At 41.9% G+C, this 19,393-nt stretch overlaps 1 protein-coding gene and 1 long non-coding RNA gene across 2 annotated transcripts in view; one reads left to right on the top strand and one right to left on the bottom strand.

Annotated features, from left to right (window-relative positions):
* LOC137843897 (uncharacterized) overlaps positions 1 to 3,507 on the top strand; it is a 54,367-nt gene extending 50,860 nt beyond the window's left edge. The window contains exon 4 of the long non-coding RNA XR_011089741.1: positions 1,931 to 3,507. This is a non-coding gene — a long non-coding RNA (uncharacterized lncRNA). The remainder of the gene's footprint in view (positions 1 to 1,930) is intronic.
* Positions 3,508 to 5,481: 1,974 nt separating this feature from the next.
* On the bottom strand, positions 5,482 to 18,171 carry RERGL (RERG like). The gene is given in 7 exon segments (XM_068694733.1): positions 5,482 to 7,514; positions 7,517 to 7,548; positions 8,689 to 8,837; positions 11,421 to 11,494; positions 13,613 to 13,669; positions 13,763 to 13,898; positions 18,073 to 18,171. Coding segments are annotated over 7 exon segments (786 nt in total). The 3' UTR covers positions 5,482 to 7,275.
* Between the last annotated feature and the right edge of the window lie 1,222 nt (positions 18,172 to 19,393).

Raw genomic sequence — 19,393 nt, 5'->3', positions numbered from 1 at the left:
ACATTGGCAGTATGTTAACATACTTTCAGTATTTTAGACAAGGTAGCTGAACTTTATTTCAGTGAAACAGCTGAGCTCAGAAATGTTATTCACAAAAAAACAACTTTTAAATGCATGCAGTTTTGTTAGCAAAGATTCAGTCAAAAGAAGCCTATGAAGCCAATTTCTTATTGTTAAGGTCAACATAATCGATAGCAAAATTTTGTAGTATTGGGTGGGAGGCTGTTTTTTACCTGTAGTTTGTGGACTTGGGTTTATAGAATTGATTTTTTAACCTGAGGAGAAACTGAAATGTTTCATTGCTCACGGAGGACGATGAAGTGTGAGCAAAACACCACGAGAGGGAGCTGTTGGAAGCAGTAAAGCTCTCGTTTTCCTCATTAAGCAGCGCGTTACTTTTTGCAGACACTCAGATAAGGTTGTAAAACGTTCAGAAGCTCGCAGAATCTTTACAATAGTGTTTTTGTTTGTTTGTTTGTTTGTTTGTTTGTTTTTCCTTTTCTGGGATGAAACTCACCTGAAAGGTTAGCAAACAATTCTGGGGGAAAAAAAAATAATAATAAATAACAGTTGCGAAGTCTATTTAAAAAGTTGTCTTTTAAAAATGAAATCTTTGTTAGATATCACATTGCCTGTAATTTTAAGGTCAAATGTTTTAAACTTGATTTCCTTTGCATTTATCTCAGGTAGTAAAATACATTATGCAATATAGATATGATGCCATCTTGCTGCTGAATATGAACATAAAGTGTACAAGGGGACAGACATGCTTAGATCATGTGGTACAAACTCCATGATAACAGCTTTGTTCCCTACTTGTTTCACTTCTGGTAGCTATTTCTCTGTACTGTTAGAGGCCTTCACAAGAAAAACTCTGGATGCTTAACAAAGTTCAACAGAGATTAAATGTGTATCTGACCTCCTGGTCAGTCTTAAGAAATGAATTTAGCTGTAAATGGCTCAGAGGTCATCTCAAATATATATGGCTAAATGTGGATATTAATTATATAACCAGAGGGACTCAATTTACTTTATAAAGCAACTAAAAGAAAACAGAGACTTACAGTCTGTTTCTGAGAGAGAGTAATGTCTGTTTAAAAATAACTTCCTAGCCAGAATAGCCTTCCTGTCTTGAAATATGAGGGTGGGGTGGCACGACACAAACATTTACAACACTGCTTCATTATGTAAAAATCAAACCCAAGTTTTAAAATGATAGAATTTGACAGATTACCAGTTCCTCATTCAGGCAAACAAAAACAAAGGATTTGCTTTTCAAACCATCTTAACCAGTGTGTCAAAATTTAGCTTCCCCTTGTATTTGTTTTCCATTGTCAAGTAAAGGCTAAGGCTATGAATGTTCCTGGCTTAAGGAGGAAGGGGTTCCATTTTTTTTTAAATACAGTGAGAACTAATTTATTCAAGAGTATAAGTTAATATCGCTTTATATTATTCTAGGCTGGTAGCCTAAAAGTTTTGCTTTGAGTGGTGTTCATAATAACTTCTTAATAATTCTCCACAGTGCACCCTCTGAAAATACCACTGAGTGATCTGGATCCAACTGTCGGTGACAGACAGCATCATGCCTGTTCAGGCTGTTAGCTACAGCATCCATCCCTCTTTCTACCTCCTTGCTGGACAGAGCACCGCAATCAGATATCTTCAAATATCTACTGCTGCATCACCCTCAAAATAGCGCAGCCAGATAGAGAGAACAGAAACAAGGTTGTCCCTGCATGACTCACAAGGTTTTGATGCTTCAGTATTTACCTTTCATAATTACTTCTGAAGTCAGCTTCTAGCAGTGGGCTAGGCAACCTGTGATACTTGCTGTTGTTTTCAGAGTATAGCACAGCTTCAAAACATTCTGCTCGACCTCTTTATTGTTATCCTGATTTAAATTTTTGTTTTGTTTTTGTTTTCTTTTCAGAAAGAAATAGTATGTTTGTTTGCATACTCAGTGCTACACCTAATTGCTCCTCCTTCCAGGAATATCAGACATAAGGAAGAAGTTTTTCTGTGACATTAAGGAAGTAAGGCTAAAAGCAGGATTGCTACCCTGGACTTCCGAAGAGCCAACTTCGACCTCTTCCGGGACCTGCTTGGGAGTATTTCATGGGATAGGCTGCTAGAATGCAAGGGTGCTTGTGAAAGCTGGCCTACATTTAAGCAGCACTTCTTCCATGCTCAGGATCGGTGCATCCCTAAGAGTAGGAGATCGGGGAAGAGGGACAGGAAACCTGTGTGGATGAGCAAGGAGCTCATCAATAAGATCAAAAGGAAGAGGATGGTCTATGAAATGTGGAAAAAGGGCCTGTCCTCTTGGGAGGAGTATAGACGTGTTGTCAGGCCCTGCAAGGATGCGACGAGGAAGGCTAAAGCCCACCTAAAGGCTTGCAAAAGAGATAAAGGATAACAAGAAGGGTTTTTCAAGTATGTAAACAGCAAGAGGAAGACTAGGGATAATGTGGGTCCCTTGCTGAATGAGGGGGGTGTCCTGGTCACGGGAGACATTGAGAAGGCAGAGATACTGAATGCTTTCTTTGCTTCAGTCTTTGCTCCAAGGACACTCCCCCAGGACTCCTTGCCCCTGACAATAGCACAAAGGGTCTGGGAAATGGAGGGCTCCCCCCGGTGGACATGGGAGTGGTTCGGGAGCGTCTGAGTGGGCTCAACACATACAAATCCATGGTCCCGATGGGATGCATCCGTGTGTGCTAAGGGAGCTGGCAGAGGTGATCGCTGAACTGCTCTCTATCATCTTTGAAACGTCCTGGAAAACAGGAGAGGTGCCTGAAGACTGGAGGATAGCCAGTGTCACTCTGGTCTTCAAGAAGGGCAAGAAGGAGGATCTGGGAAACTACAGGCCAGTCAGTCTCACCTCTGTCCCTGGAAAGGTGTTGGAAAAAGCTTGTTCTGGATGCCATGTCCAAGCAATTGGAAGAGAAGAAGGTTACGAGGAGTATTCAGCATGGATTCACCAAGGCAAAGTTGTGCTCAACCAACCTCGTTGCCTTCTATGATGGCATCACCAGCTGGGTAGATGGGGGGAGAGCAGTGGATGTCATCTACCTTGACTTTAGCAAGGCTTTCGATACTGTCTCCCATGACATCCTACTAGCAAAGCTGAGAAAGTGTGGGATAGATGAGTGGACTGCAAGGTGGGTTGAGAACTGGCTGAGTGGCCGAGCTCAGAGGGTGGTGATGGGTGGCACAGAGTCCAGCTGGAGACCTATGACTAGCAGTGTTCCCCAGGGGTTGGTGCTGGATCCAGTCTTGTTCAACATCTTCATCAACGAACTTGATGAGGGAATAGTGTCTGCCCTCAGCAAATACGCCGATGACACAAAGCTGGGAGGAGTGGCTGAGATGCCAGAAGGCTGTGCTGCCATTCAGTGAGACCTGGACATGGTGGAGAGATGGGCAGGAAGAAACCAAATGAGGTTTAACAAGAGCAAGTGTAGAGTCCTGCACCTGGGAAGGAACAACCACATGTATCAGTACAGGCTGGGGTGTACAGCACAGATGACCTGCTGGAGAGGAGCTCTGAGGAGAAGGATCTGGGGGTCCTGGTGGACGACAGGTTGACAATGAGCCAGCACTGTGCCCTGGTGGCCAAGAGGGCTAATGGGATCCTGGCATGCATTAAAAGGAGCATGGACAGCAGGTCAAGGGAGGTGATCCTCCCCCTCTACTCTGCCCTGGCCAGGCCTCACCTGGAGTACTGTGTCCAGATCTGAGCTCCCCGGTACAAGAAAGACAGGGATCTCCTGGAGAGTCCAGCGGAGGGCCACAAAGATGATACGGGGCCTGGAGCATCTTCCCTATGAGGAAAGGCTGAGAGACCTGGGTCTGTTCAGCCTGCAGAAAAGAAGACTGAGAGGGGATCTCCTCAGTGTATATAAATATCTGAGGGGTGGGGGACAGAAGGACATAGCCAACCTCTTCTCAGTGGTTTGTGGGGATAGGACAAGGGGCAATGGCTGCAAGTTAGAGCACAGGAAGTTCCGCACTGACATGCGAAAGAACTTCTTCACAGTGAGGGTGATGGATCACTGGAACAAGCTGCCTAGGGAGGCTGTGGTGTCTCCTTCTCTGGAGATATTCAAGGCCTGTCTGGATGCCTACCTGGGCAGCCTGCTCTGAGGAACCTGCTTTGGCAGGGGGGTTGGACCCGATGATCTTTCGAGGTCCCTTCCAACCCCTACGGTTCTGTGACTCTGTGATTTTCCCCTTTGCCCTGTTGTGAGTGTGACTATAGTGGGAATTATAGAAAGAGTTTAATGCAGACATGACAGCAGGAAAATAAGCTGAGGTTGTGTTTGTTTTATTTCAAAACTAAAGTGAGAAAGAGCTTCAAAAAATATCTGAAAGCTCTCTCAGAGACAGCATTTGGGAGTCAGGGACTATTACCTTTATACTTCACTAGAATCTCTTTGTTTTTATGTCACTGTTTCTAAAGTTTTGTGTGTTTTCTTTTCAAGTTGAAGACAGTGAGAAGGAACATCAATTCTGAATGCCTTTCTCAGACAAAAATTTACCAAAACTGTTGAAAGTTCATCTGAACAAGGACATTAACTCTCGTACGGCAATTTCAAAATCTTTTTGGTGAGAAAGAAATAGGTCATATAGTGAAGCAATCCATGGCAAACCAAACAACTCCATTTCCACCTTTTTCAATGAGTACAGTAGGTGATGCCATTACCAAGGGCAAGCATCAAACATCAAATAACATCATTCATTTCTTCTTGCAAGCAGGTTTCTTCTTTGCATTTTTGAAAATGAGAAGATATGCAAAGAAAATGTGGCTTAATTAATTAGTAACATATTACATTGGTTGTTAAAACATTTAGTAACATGTAAATCATTCTTTTAATACACTTATAGTAGAAAAAATATGTGTATGCTTTACTGCTTTGAAACTGAATTCCTTCCCAAATTCTGCACTATTTGCATTTACCAGCAATAAGAGACAACAGAAGTCCTGATCTTAAGAACATCAAGTTATGTTTATAATGGATATTTCAGTATGCTTAAGCCTATGTGTACCTTGCGGTTGTCTCAGAAGGTTGCACTTACCTGGAAACCAATCACATAGGCCAGGAAACAGCCACTCTTCTGTTTCACTGTTTAAACCATCTGGAAAATAAGGGAGGGAAAACAGTGGGGCATGCCGCAGGTTACGCTTACCTGGAAGTCCATATTCCAATACCAGCAAGTCAAAACTAATTAGCTTCCATGGTTATCTTCACAAATTTGTAAGGATAAAGACAAAAAAAAGTCCTCTACTGTTCACTGTACATGAAGGATTCATTGTGTACAGGAACTGCAGCTAGAGGCTGTCTTTTGCACAAGTTTCTGATTCTCAGATTTATTTCTTCTAATTCAAATTCCAGATCTGCATGGTGCTTCCCTTTTATAGAAATATATATATACACACACATGTATTTATACCACAGTAAAACAAACAAACAAAAAGTGTTAATACATCCATCTTATATTCAGTTTATTGGATACCATAGCGGTAAATACAAACAACAGGTCAACACGTTTCTGGACAATGCTAGAAATGGCAATATACAGCTGCCCTGGCATACTGACAGTCTATCAGCTGTTCTGGAATTCCATGTGTGCTGGAAAGCTGAGAGGTGTACATGAGTAGTCTTCAAGTTCAGTTTCATAAATACTGACAACACAGTCTTAAGTACACTACTCCTGATATGGCAGAGAAGCATCTGAATAGAAAATACAGTAGCGTTGTGTGAGAACTATATTCCAATATTTGTAGTCTTAAAACAAGTGAAATAAAAAGTTTATTTAAAAAGTGATCTTTGGTCAACACATTAAAACTTTCTTTACTTTTATTTTACTGCAATAATATTAAGATTACATAGCTTTTTATATGCTATCTTATGGACATTTTAAAATCAGTATTCTGTCCCAACTGATAAAGTAATCTTAACAGTTTCAATACAGTTTCAAACCTCCCAGAGAAGAGGCAGGCTTTGGTGCAGACACTCATAAAGACCTAATCCCAGCTGTCCTCTGGACTGAGCAAGAAGCAGTAACTCACTTTTGGATCATTCTTCCTCCTTTTCATGATTTCTGTATGGCCACAGCACTTTCAAACATGCTGGGCTAAGCCCTTATTTAGTTAAATCTACAGAAAGAGCTCTGTATGTCAACTGACAGCATATTTAGACCCATGTGATGTTTAATATCCACATTTGAAAAGTGTAGCTAGTGCTCCTTAGTACTCTGTCAAGTGGCATTTTAATACCACAGTGATAACTCAGTTTTAAAGCACTGGTCTTTGTGCAAGTTAGGAGCATGGCTCCTACCAGCAGGCTGACCTTTAAACGCATGCAGAAATTAAGTTCTTGAACAGACGTATCTACCTTACCAGTAAAGAAACTATACTATAATGCCAGAAAACTACTCAGTGAAAGTGATCAGTCCAAGATGTTACACTGGCCCTAGCTAATGATCTTGCTAAAACAGTCCACTGCTCACTGACTAACATTTTTCAGTTCTTACCCTCCTCAGCCCTCTCTACCTTATCACTAAACAACAACAACAAACAAAGAAACCCACCACAAAGAAGATATGAAACAGAAGACAATACTGCATTGTTTATCTGATTCCCTACTTCTGGTGCTTCCACAAGGTAGCTTTGATAGTAAATATCTTCTGTAGATTTGCTGTCTAAACACTTAATTTCTATGAATTTCAGCAGGTATGAGGCACCTTTCGGATCATGAGGCTCTGAACTGTTCTTTCTCAAGTTAAGTATGCTATTATACACTATAGGAATATTTTGCTTTTCTTTAGTGCAAGCGTTCTCGCGCAAAAGAACAACTACATCTCCGAGTTCTCAAGAAAGATTTTGGTAAGCAAGGCTGAGTTAATTGAAAATGGCTGCTTATACTCAGCCACACCTGAGTATAAGCCATGGACTCTGTCCAAGTCCATGCTGATGTTGAATAAATACAGAATAAAACTCCCTGCTCTGAAGAATTTAGGAGATAAAGAGTGGAAGGAGCTGCTTAGAGATTAAGTTACATAGCCCTAATACATTAAATCTGTTGTAGAACTGGAAATAGAAGATTGGGTCTCCTAGGTCTAGACCCTGTCTCCTTGACTGTACTATCTCCAACCTTTGGTTTATACTGTCTTACTTCTCCAGACACTGACCCCAGAGGAAGTTGACTGAATAGCAAGTGCTGCTTGTGTTACATTATTTCAGCTTGTTCCTAATTCAGGACTAACCATCTTTTACACAGATTTCCTTCTCTTTCCAAACACATTGTTGATTAACTTGGCCATTGATTTTGATCCACTTGGTCTTCTCTTTGCTTTGAAATTTGAGGTGATATTCCTCAGGAGTTTTGTGAACATTGCCACAACTTCCTGATAATGTTCAGCTGCAGACAGCCCAGAGAAATGGCACTTGTTATCCATTGCCAGCTTTTGTCCTTCATCCCAGTCAACTTCCCTCATGTGGCATAAATCTTGTTACCAATCAAAACTACTGCTGACTCAACCATTCTGAAATCAAAAAAAAAGTTTAAATTAGAGAAAATATGTTAAAATACTGTGTTGTACGCTATGCAGTAGGTAGCATGTAAATGATGTATGTGTATTCAGGATAAGAAGCACTGCAAAAAACAAAGAAAAAAAAACACCACCCTAACCATACCAGGTAGAGTTATAGTTTTCTATTGTCTGTATAAAAACATTAAAGGACTTTCCATACAAGGTATTCTCGTGACATCAATCAGGAAGTTTTCATTTCATTTCTTCTATTCAATTTCATCTGCTTTTCATTCACTGCAGATTTCACACTCTATACTGCTGAGGATATTGTCAGCTCCTGGATGTCATGAAGAAGAAAACTGAACATATTCTCCATTTGTGGGTAACAGAATAGAGTTAAAGAGATGCACCTAAGATCACTATGAATGGTATCATTGAGAAGAAAATCCTAATTCTAAAAGGGATCCTAATTGCAAGCTTCTGCTAAAATTACCACTTCCAAAGAAACCCTATTTAAGGAAGCTCAGCAGCAAAACAGACAGAAAAGTGTTTTTTTTTTTTTTTACTCCACTTCTGGTAATAAGAAAAGTATTTCACTCATTTACTTAGAAAGCACCTCAGTGGACCGATACAGGAATACACACCACCATGTATACTCAGACATGCAATTTTGGTTGTTCTTTTTGAATGTAAGTGGTTTGTTTCTTACTCTGTGATCACCCATGTGCACAAATGACATGGGGATTGCTGCTAAAGGCAGCTTTGGAGAAACTTATGGTATTAGATTAATTTATTGTAGGACACACTTTCTCTGAATTCCGCACTGGTGCATCTCCATTGGTAATATGAGCATTAGTAGGGGAAGCAAAAGCACAGGATGACTGTGATAGCTTTTTAACCACGTAAATCACAGCAGGCAGATTTATGGCAATTATTTGAAACATATTGCTGTAAGAAATGAAAACAAAGATCATAGTACACTTGGTTTTGGTCACAGTGAAACAAGTTTTAATCTGCAACGCAATTTACCGTCAAGTATTGTATTGTCGGCATTATGCTATGCTGCTGGGATGCTGCTGGATTTTGATTGTTACTAGGATTCCTACAGCTTTTTCATATGTTTTGCTGAGAGAAAAAAATAATACCACTTACTTTTTACAAGCTCCTATGTGAGACTCTTGGATTCTGTATAGCAATGCTTTTGCAAATGCAAATGATGCTCTGTCACTGATGTCATAAACAATGATGAATCCATCAGCCCAGTGGAGCTCATCTGTGAGGGAGAGCTTCCCCTGCCGTGGCTGAAAGAAGTTCAAATTCACATGAAAAAAGATAGTTACTGTTATCACTCTTGAGTATTTTCTTTGGCAGCGTGAATGTGAGAACACTGCATCTTTCATTGCAAAAGATATTAATAGGTCTTGGTACCAACATGGAATTCAGGTGAGTCCTACTCCACAACCCTAATAAATAACTACCACTACAGATTGCATTTTGGAGCACTAACAAATTCATTGTGTAACACCTGTGCTTTGTTTAGGCAATAAAATTGCATTATCTTTACAGCCACTGCTTTTGGCATATATATGCTGAACATTCTGCAGAGTTACAGGAGAATTAAGTGTGGGCCATCCGTATTTGTGGTGTTTCTGGTTATGGCTCTTATGTATGCCTGACTACAGTAAGCTTCATTATTTAGTTAAAATTTGTTCTCTTCTCTTGTTTTTCTTTGCTTCGTTCAAGTCTGAAGCAGTGTTTACCCACAAGATAAATTTGCATAGGGCTAGACAAATCTCCTTTCAAACAGCAGTTGACTTTAACACCACAGGTGACAAAAGCCACTCAAGGGATAATGGGAGTTAGTGTTTGGGTCCTTTCACCCCAAGAAAGTGTCACTGTCATGATTTCTGGAAATTAACAGCTGCAAACTGTCCCATTAAGCTCAGGAAGGTAATTTCAAAAATACCTGAAGTTAGCTTATCCCTACCAGATGGCTGCAGATGGCAAGAGCCACGTAATCCATGATAGGTAAGATACTAGCAGTTCACCAACATAGACTAGAACATGTGCTCTGTAGAAAACAGGTTGGACAGCAACTTGAGGACTATTTAAGTTTAACATTGTGCTCTTTGCAGTGTATACACCCACCAGTATCCCACCCTGGCTGCCTTAATTAGCTCAGCACCACAGCAACACTGTAGCACCATAAACACAGCTGTACCAAGGCTGTAATTTTGAATGAGGGATGATGACAATGCTGGCAGTGATATGGGGTGCACGAGAAACAAAAGATGAAACGATGAAACAAGTTCCCAGAACTGTCTGAAGACTTCAATGTCTTCACAAGAACAGTTTTTGAATGCTGTAGTGACTGTGCAGCAGATTTAGGGGCAAGAAAGGTGACTCGTGTGACAGCTGTTTCCCACAGATGAAGAGACAGTGAGCTTTGGAAAGAAAGGCTTTAGCTATCAGAGGGAAGCATCAGAGAGCAACAAGGAAGCAGAAATAAAGATGGTGACTTTTCCTTCACCAGTTAGTTTAGCCTTCTCTCAGGATCTGTTTTTCTTCCCGAGCTCCCAGGGCATACAGGACATCCATACCCCATCCATCTCTTTCTAAAAATCACCAGTCCTATTGGAAAAAAGCATTACCATCACCTTCACTCCTGATCACTACTTACTCCTCTGCAGGTGAGAGACGCAGAAGGCAGTTCAGAAAATGTTAGTTATTGTTCCTAAGGATGAACACAACTGAGTGATAGAACAGGGCCTCCAAGAGGAGTTGCCCTCAACAGACAGCTGATTTCTTATCTCCTTAGAAGCTAAGAGTGTCCATGCACAAGCAACCAAACTCCATACCCATACATACAGCAGTATAGTTTGTTTTGACCTAGCTAGCTGCCACTGTCAGTGTTTCAAGCATGCATTTAAGAAGTTGTTCATGTGCCACAGGATTGAATATACAGTAAGTAGAAGTTATAGGTGGGCTTAGGAAAGAGGTCTGAGACAGGCAGAAACAAGTCTACAGAAAACTAGCTTCTAACAGAGATTGTATAGCAAAGAAGGACTCCATGTAATACATTAAAATGGCCCCTGTGCCATGTTACAATCTGCTTTGTCCTGAGACAAGTAAAATTTGCTTGTCTCTAAGAAGGCAAATCTCTTTAGGGGTTTGTTTTATATACTCACTCGGTTAAGTTTTTACGTCCTTGAACTCAAGTCTGAGCTAGACTCTCAGTGCTTTGGCTTTAGCATTCATTATCCTGGTCAGCAAAAGGCAAGATCAAGATCAAAAAAGGGATTCTTGTGAACTAATAGCCAGACAGACCTATCTAGGTCTGTCTGCATTATACAGTACCAAAGTTTCCATATTCCTGTAACAGCAGGAAAGAAATTAGTACAAACCCCCTTAATTTTGGAGTGGTTTATTGTGATCAAAGTTCAGCTGTCAACATGCAGAAGCCTGCATTATAGCTTTCCTTGGATGTGTGAATAGAAGACTTATTTCCAGGCCTATCTACTTTGACTGTTTCTGCAGCCATTTAAGCCATACAACTTGCTTTATAAACTAAATTCTGTCTGTTTGGAGGATTTGAGAAAATTGTGTTTCCTCTATATTTACCTAAATGATATGGAAGTGGGAAAGATTATTCCTGTTAATATTCCAAAATGCAAAAGCATTTCCAGAAAGATATAAGCACTGAAGGGCTTCTTCCATGAATTGAGAAAATACATAGTTTCTGAGCTACAGCAACTATAAAGATTCAGTCTTTCCAAATAAAAAGAGCAAGCACAAATTCCAAGTACAGACAGAATGCTTGCAACTCCCCAGCATCACACTGGTAGAATGAGGAATAGATTTTGTCAGCTTCCTAAAATTCTTACCTGTGAACAAGGGTCATAAATTTCCAAGTGTATCTGCCTCGCATCCAGGTTTAAGTGTTTAGTAGAGATGCATTCTAAAAATAAATAAAGAAATAAATACATTGCATCTAATAAAAAGCATCATTAAAGTGACTGGAAATGGTGGTAAAAAGAAATGTGATGAAGATGAGATTTGGTATTTAATTCTGAGAAGCCTTTTAGTTTCCTTGGTATTGTAGGTTTCCTTTACTTATTTTATTTATTTAAGATGAAAACAATCTCATTTCATTTTGCACCACCTGAGCTGCCCAGTCCATTAGGCCAACCAACACCATTTCACTGGCGTTCCCATGGAAGCACTACTATTAGACCCTAGCTTTCTTCTCAAATGGAGGCATAAAGGACACACAACACTTCGAAATGGCTAAATGCTGATGACTTTGTTATGAAGGTTCAGGATTATGAAAGCAGTAAGTCAACCTACATGTAAATGCTGATTCTGCACAAGTCACTTTTTAGTAATAATGATTATTTACCCTGAAATCTGATGCTTTAAGAGTTATTATACTAGGACACATATTAATGTTTACAGCATAATGTCCTTAGACTAAATCCTAAAACTTTTCTGTAGAGTCAGCTCTAAGATTTAAGATTCACTGCCAGCACTAGCAACCCTGGGAACTCTACTGTAGCTAGGTGGTCACTATTATTTTAAGCTGTAGTTTGTTCTGAGAAAATGCAACCAACTCACATTTACAGTGACATTCATCAGCAGGCTTTCTACAGTATAATTCCTCAGCGCTACTGAACTACAAAGACAAGAACTGCTGTTGGTACTACTGAAAATATACTTCAAACTGCACGTAAGGAGGGCATGGTTAGTGCTATGATCTCTGGAACTGAGTATCTTTGGTTCAGCACCATGCTCATCTGAAGCGTTCTTCTTGCTTAAGAGTTCATCTGATGTGAACTGTGAGTTGCAAGCATCCCAGAGAATCAAACCCTCAGCTCCTTGATGTTTTCCATAATTAATTATTATTATTATTTTTAAATATGCTGATTCCACTAAGCTTTCTGGGATGATGTGGACTTTAACACCCATTTTCCTACTTCTCTTCACCCTTTTGCCTCTCTAGAAATTGAATTAAACTTATCTTCTAACAAACATTTAGAAGTAAAAATGTTTTGGGGTGTTTATGTCTTTTTTGAGACTTGCAGTATCAGAGGCTCAGAACAAGGAAACCTGGTTTTAGCTGTGATTTAGAGCACCCAGGGAGCATTGAGAGCACCACATGATCTGCATGTGAACATTCAGATTTCAGATAAGCCATCTGGGACTCAAACTGTCCTTAGAGTCTGTTTGCATAGTGGCTACTTTGTGAGAGCACTTTTGTACAACTGTAACCTACTTTCAAAATAAGTTAGTTTAGATGTCTGACTGAAATTCAACTTATTAATGCTTTCTTTTTTTTTTTTTTTTTTTTTACTTTCTACATTGACTACTCTGATTTTTGTAAAAAAAAAAAAAAAAAAAGGGGTTTTGGAAAGATTTCTTGACTTTAGCAAAACAAACGAGGTAGATGCAGTCTTCTTGGCATTTTAAGCTCTGGGCCTTCTCATGCCACTCCAGCTGGAATAGCACACTTCCAGAGGTGTTTGCATAGCAGTTTAGCAGTGCTTACACAGCTTCTATCCAAAATGTGAAAGCTCGAGTCCTGTTTTGCCATCTTCCAAGATCTTAGAGGTGCCCTATGGATCACTGCACTTATTCTGATACAAGTGTGACCTTTTACTCTCAGCACAGTCAGTCCTCCCAAAAAGCTATCCTGCAAAAGCAGGGGACATGGCATTATGCCCTGATTAATCAGGGCTGCCTGATAAACAACGTTTCGCTGCTCTTATAGGGCTGGTAAAGAGGCACTCAATAGAACTTTGTTAACAATCTATTGCTTTACTCTCTGCTTTATCTCCTCTGCAGTTGAGGTCCCTATGACCTCCCCAAGCTTCTCAAAAGCAGCGGGTTACCCGCCCTCCCCAAGCCCGGCTCACACGGGGCTGGCTGCAGGCGCGACCCCCTCAGACACCCGCCCCGCCTCCGGAGCTCAGGGGCGGCCAGGAGCTCCCGCCGTTAAATCAGCTAAAACTCAAACCTTCCCGGAAAGTTGCGCTCCTGCCTCCTTCCCCCCGCTCCCCGAGAAGCCCCCGGCGCTTACCGGCGTTGGAGGCGTACTCCCCGATGAAGCGCCGTGTCAGAAATCGCACCGCCAGCGCTGCGAGAAGGAAGCAAACGGCTGAGTGAGGGGCACCGTCACAGCGCCCACCGAGCCGAGGCCGTCCCCCAGCCCGCCCCCTTCCCGACTTGCCCGATCCGCTGCCGCCCAGCACAGCCAGCTTCCCCCGCGCATAGCGCCCATGTCGCCCGCTCCCCGCCGCCACCGCTTTATAAGCGGCCCCGCCGCCCCCTGACACCGCCCCGGCGCGGCTCGGCCCGGCCGCCTGCTACCGCTCCGGGGGCTGAGTTTCTCCTCCCTCCACTCCTTCCCTCCCATTCTTTCCCCACCACTCGGTGCCCGTGCAGAAGACGCAGGAAAAAAACATGGAGAATAATAATAATAACAATAATAATAAACAAGAAACAATAATAATAAAGAGATGCTCTACAGCAGGGGAGGGTGCTTGTTTATCTTGCTTTTAAGTTTCTTTTCAGATAGTCATCTTCTTGTACCAGGAATGTGAAGAAACTAGAGAGATCTGCACTCCCTTTGAATGCTACTGAGGCAATTTGTTGGAGATAAATGTTCTGCACCTCTGTAATATTTGCCATTCAAAGGTTTCAAAGCTCTTGTCACTCACTAAACCTCTAGTCCTGCAGATACTTAGGTGGGCATGCTTTTTGTGCCTATGAATGTTTTTACTGAATTAAATCAGCCTGGTGAAGAGCTTAAATGTGCTGGATGGTGCCTGGGTAACACTTAAAGCACTCATCTGTTGCAGGAAAATACGACAAATGTGCAAGGTGAGGCACAAAGGGCTGAGCCTGTTACTGCATTTTGTTAGGCTCCACAAGTGCTCTCTACAGGCTGTTTGACTCTGAAAGTGCATAAAATGTTTGGGTATAGGTTTAGATAGTCCACTGGTAAATAGGAGACTTCTCAAACATCCAAGTTGCACTTACTTGTTCTTTTCATGTCTATTTTATTCTGTTTATACAAGCTGAATATATTTATTTAGTCTGATATATTTATTCGCTTCTGTTGAAAAGAATAAAACTTATGTTTTGTATAAACACTTCAGTAAGTGCTGTTTCGATGTAATTTCTAGTGGATATGGATACAACAGATTTACATGAGATCAAAAAAATGAGGCAGAGAAGGAATTTGAACATATGTTTGTTACAGTTGAAGGGAACATATAAGGGAATGCTTAGCAGAAGAAAATATATTTAAGAACAAACACACAGACATAAATTGGCTCCAAAGTACTTAAAATTAAGTTGTTAATGGCTGGAAATGTATTTGGAGGGTGCCCCTACCTAGCTGTGTGGGGTGTCTTTTTTTTTTGTTTGTTTGTTTATTTGTTTTCTGGTAGTTTCCTGCTACTGTTCACTGAGAAGACAAAAGTTACTGACTGACCAAAAAGAACCATAATTTGACCCTCTATGGCTATTGTAACATTAGGTTTTGAAAAAAAGGATGGATGCTAAGATCACTAGGCTGGACTTACCAATGGTATAACTAGCAAGGCCAGTTTATTTTACTCTTATTTTACTGTTTTGTAAACACTGAAACCTCTGCAACAGGAAAGCCTAAAGCTGCTTTTCCATGTGCACCCATCATCAAAGTTATGACTTTCACAGGTGATGAAAGAAGAAAGAATCCAGCTCTCCTGTTTCCATTACATGGTCTTAACTACATTAGCACTTTCTCACATCTAGACAGCAGCCATAATAAACAAAGTAGTGTGCTGACCATTTTAAAGAATATACTGTGTAGAACTAGTTCCCAGAACTAAGTGGAATTGAGAAAATTTACAGTGGAAGGAATTCCTGATTATCCACTCTAAATCAGTTAGTCTTAATCATAAACTTTGCTATTAATTTCCTGTTATTATTGTCGCATTTGCATTTTACAGATATATATACAGAGATATTTTTGAATTTCTCCACACATGGAGGGGAGATCTCAAATTTCTTTAATGTGAGCACCCACACCAAACTCAAATGCAACAGTTACTCATCTATGAGGGAGCAAACCAATCTTCTTCTAAAAAACATCATTTTTTTCAATATGCAATTAACACATTTGTTGATCAGCTTATCTGAATAGTAGTATGCTTGAAGGAAAGTATAGTCTGCTAGAAGAAATTTTGCAAAGTAAATACATTTTTTATGAATGATTTGCCTAGCTTTAACATTTAGTATAAAAGCCTGTGGCTATAGTTGAACAATATGGCAACTGAAGTAGTGATGCCTCTAAAATGCATAAGCTGCCTGGTTTCTCTATCTGTGCATGCTTCTCTCTCCTTTTTGTCAGTAGAGCTGTTCGAACGGAATTAGTGCAATTTAAAAATCACAGAATCACAGAATCATCTAGGTTGGAAGAGACCTCCAAGATCACCTAGTCCAACCTCTGACCTAACACTAACAAGTCCTCCACTATGCCATATCCCTAAGCTCTACATCTAAATGTCTTTTAAAGACCTCCAGGGATGATGACTCAACCACTTCCCTGGGCAGCCCATTCCAGTGCATAACAACCCTTTTGGTAAAGAAGTCTTTCCTAATATCCAACCTAAACGTCCCCTGGAGCAACTTTAGCCCATTCCCCCTTTGTACTATCACCAGGCATGTGGGAGAATAGACCAACCCCCACCTCGCTACAGCCTCTTGTAAGGTACTTATAGAGAGTGATAAGGTCGCCCCTGAGCCTCCTCTTCTTCAGACTCCCTCAGGCACTCTTCATACGAGTTGTTCTCCAGACCCCTCACCAGCTTTGTTGCCCTTTTCTGGACTCGCTGGAGCACCTCCATGGCCTTCTTGTAGCAAGGGGCCCAAAACCGAACACAGTACTCGAGGTGTGGCCTCACCAAAGCCAAGTACAGGGGGACAATCACTTTCCTAGTCCTGCTGGCCAAACTGCTTCTTATACAAGCCAGGATGCTGTTGGCCTTCTTGGCCACCTGAGCACACTGCTGGCTCATATTCAGTTGACTATCAACTAATACACCCAGGTCCTTCTCTTCCAGGCAGCTTTCTAACCACTCATCTCCCAGCCTGTAGCTCTGCTTGGGGTTGTTGTGCCCCAGGTGCAAGACCTTGCACTTGGCCTTGTTGAACTTCATACAGTTGGCGTCAGCCCATCGGTCCAGCCTGTCCAGATCCTCCTGCAGAGCCTTCCTACCCTCGAGCAGATCGATACACACACCTAACTTGGTGTCGTCTGCAAACTTACTGGGGGTGCACTTGATCCCCTCATCCGGATCATTGATAAAGATATTAAAGAGGGCTTGCCCCAGTACTGAGCCCTGGGGGACGCCAGTAGTGACCAGCCTCCAACCACGACTCTTTGGGCCTGGCTATCCAGCCAGTTTTTAACCCAACAAAGCGTACGCCATTCCAAGATGTGAGCAGCCAGTTTCTTGAGGAGAATGTTGTGGGGAATGGCGTCAAAGGCCTAACTGAAGTTAAGGTAGACCACATACACAGCCTTTCCCTCACCCATTAAACACATCACTTTATCACAGAAGGAGATCAGGTTCATCAAGCAGGACCTGCCTTTCATAAATCCATGCTGACTGGGCCTGATCGCCTGGTTGCCCTGCAAATGCCGCGTGATGACACTCAAGATAATCTGCTCCATGAGCTTCCCTGGCACTGAGTTCAGACTGACAGGCCTATAGTTTCCCGGGTCTGCCCTCCAGCCCTTCTTGTAGATGGGCGTCATGTTTGCTAGCTGCCAGTTGACTGGGACCTCCCCCGATAGCCAGGACTACTGATAAATGATGGAAAGCGGCTTGGCCAGCTCCTCTGCCAGTTCTCTCAGTACCCTTGGGTGGATCCCATCCAGCCCCATCGACTTGCGTACATCCAAGTGCTGTAGCAGGTCACCAACCATTTCCTGGTGGATTATAAAGGCCACATTCTGCTCCCCATTCCCTTCCACCAGCTCAGGGTGCTGGGTATCCAGAGAACAACTGCTCTTGCTGCTAAAGACTGAGACAAAGAAGGTGTTGAGCACCTCAGCCTTTTCCGCATCCCTTGTAACTGTTTCCCCCCGCATCCAGTAAAGGATAGAGATTTTCCTTAGTCCTCCTTTTTGTGTTGATGTATTTATAAAACCATTTTCTGTTATCTTTAATAGCAGTAGCCAGTTTGAGCTCCAGATGAACTTTGGCCTTTCTAATTTTGTCCCTGCACAGCCTCGCAACATTCTTATAGTCCTCCTGAGTGGCCACCCTCTTTATAATATTTCCAAAGATTATAAACCCTCTTTTTTCTCCTAAGCTCAAGCCACAACTTTCTGTTCAGCCAGGCCAGTCGTCTTCCGTGCTGGCTCATCTTTGGGCACATGGGGACAGACCGCTGCTGAGGCCATTAAGATTTCCTTCTTGAAGCATACCCAGACTTCCTGGACTCTTTGCCCTTCAGAACCACCTCCCAAGGGACTCTACCAACCAGTGTTCTGAACAGCTCAAAGTCAGCCTTCCGGAAGTCCAAGACAGCAGTTTTACTGATCCCCCTCCTGACTTTGCCAAGAATGGAGAACTCTACCATCTCGTGGTCACTCTGCCCAAGACAGCTCCTGACCACCACATTTCCCACTAGTCCTTCTCTGTGAACAACAGGTCTAGTGGGGCACTTCCCCTGGTAGACTCACTAACCAGCCGCATCGGGAAGTTATCTTCTACGCCCTCCAGAAACCTCCTAGACTGCTTTCTCTAGGCTGTGTTGTGCTTCCAGGGTATGTCTGGGAAGTTGAAGTACCCCACGAGAACAAGTGCTGATGATTTCCCAACTTCTGCCAGCTGCCTGTAGAATTCCTAATCCGTTTCCTCATCCTGGTTTGGCAGCCTATAACAGACCCCCACCAGGATGCTTGCCTTGTTGGCCTTCCTGCTGATCCTAACCCATAGGAACTCAAAAACTAGAAAGTAAAAAAAAAAATAAAAAATAAGCCACCTCCTCTCCTTGAAGTGTTATGGGGTTTGTGGTTGATTGCCCATCTCTGCAACTTGTACAGTTGTGTGGATTTGGTCCTTCCAGCACCAAATCTGTTCTGGCCAGTCCTCTGTACTGGAATGGTTTTGCGTTCATTACTCAGGGGTGTAAATGCCTGTTCAGGTGCAGAAGTGAACAGAACATAGTTCATTCTTCTAGTGAACAGAAGCTCACATGTGAGCTTCAGGCCTGGTGGTCAAAACTGAGTCAACTCTGAGCTGTTAAGTTAGAATCAAGTGAACTTTGATTACATGTCTAAAACTTTGCTATGGAAAATAGTAGGTTTCCAATGTATATAATGGAAATAAATTATTATCCAGGTCCATGAACATGGTAGAGGATTGATTCTGAATTAAGCTGGAAGTTTTTGCAAGTCTGCAGATCACTGATCAGCTGAGGTCACTTTGCATTTCACTCTCCAGTTCTGTAGATGAGGATTTGTACAACTTGGTGCAAGGCCTTCCTCAAGTCAAAACTGCTCGTGGAGAAAAGTAATATCTAAAAAACATATTTTTTTTTTGTTTTCCCTGGAGTGTAACTGCTGGAAATAAGGTGGAATTTGGAGTACATGACTATCTGTATTCTGTGTACAACATAATGCCTTGATCCAAAAAGTATAGTTCGAAACCACCTGGTGAAGCACGTGGTTTTGCACCAAATGGCACAGGATTTCTAAAGCTTGCTGGTGTTTGCATCCCTGCAGTTTCCTTTTGGCTTAAAGAACAACATTTTCCAGACAAGATCTGTCTCTTAAAGCCTACTTTTCATCAGATCTTTA

Source organism: Anas acuta, chromosome 1 (genome assembly GCF_963932015.1).
Source record: "Anas acuta chromosome 1, bAnaAcu1.1, whole genome shotgun sequence".
NCBI lineage: Eukaryota > Metazoa > Chordata > Aves > Anseriformes > Anatidae > Anas > Anas acuta.
This window is presented reverse-complemented; position numbering and strand designations above follow the sequence as displayed.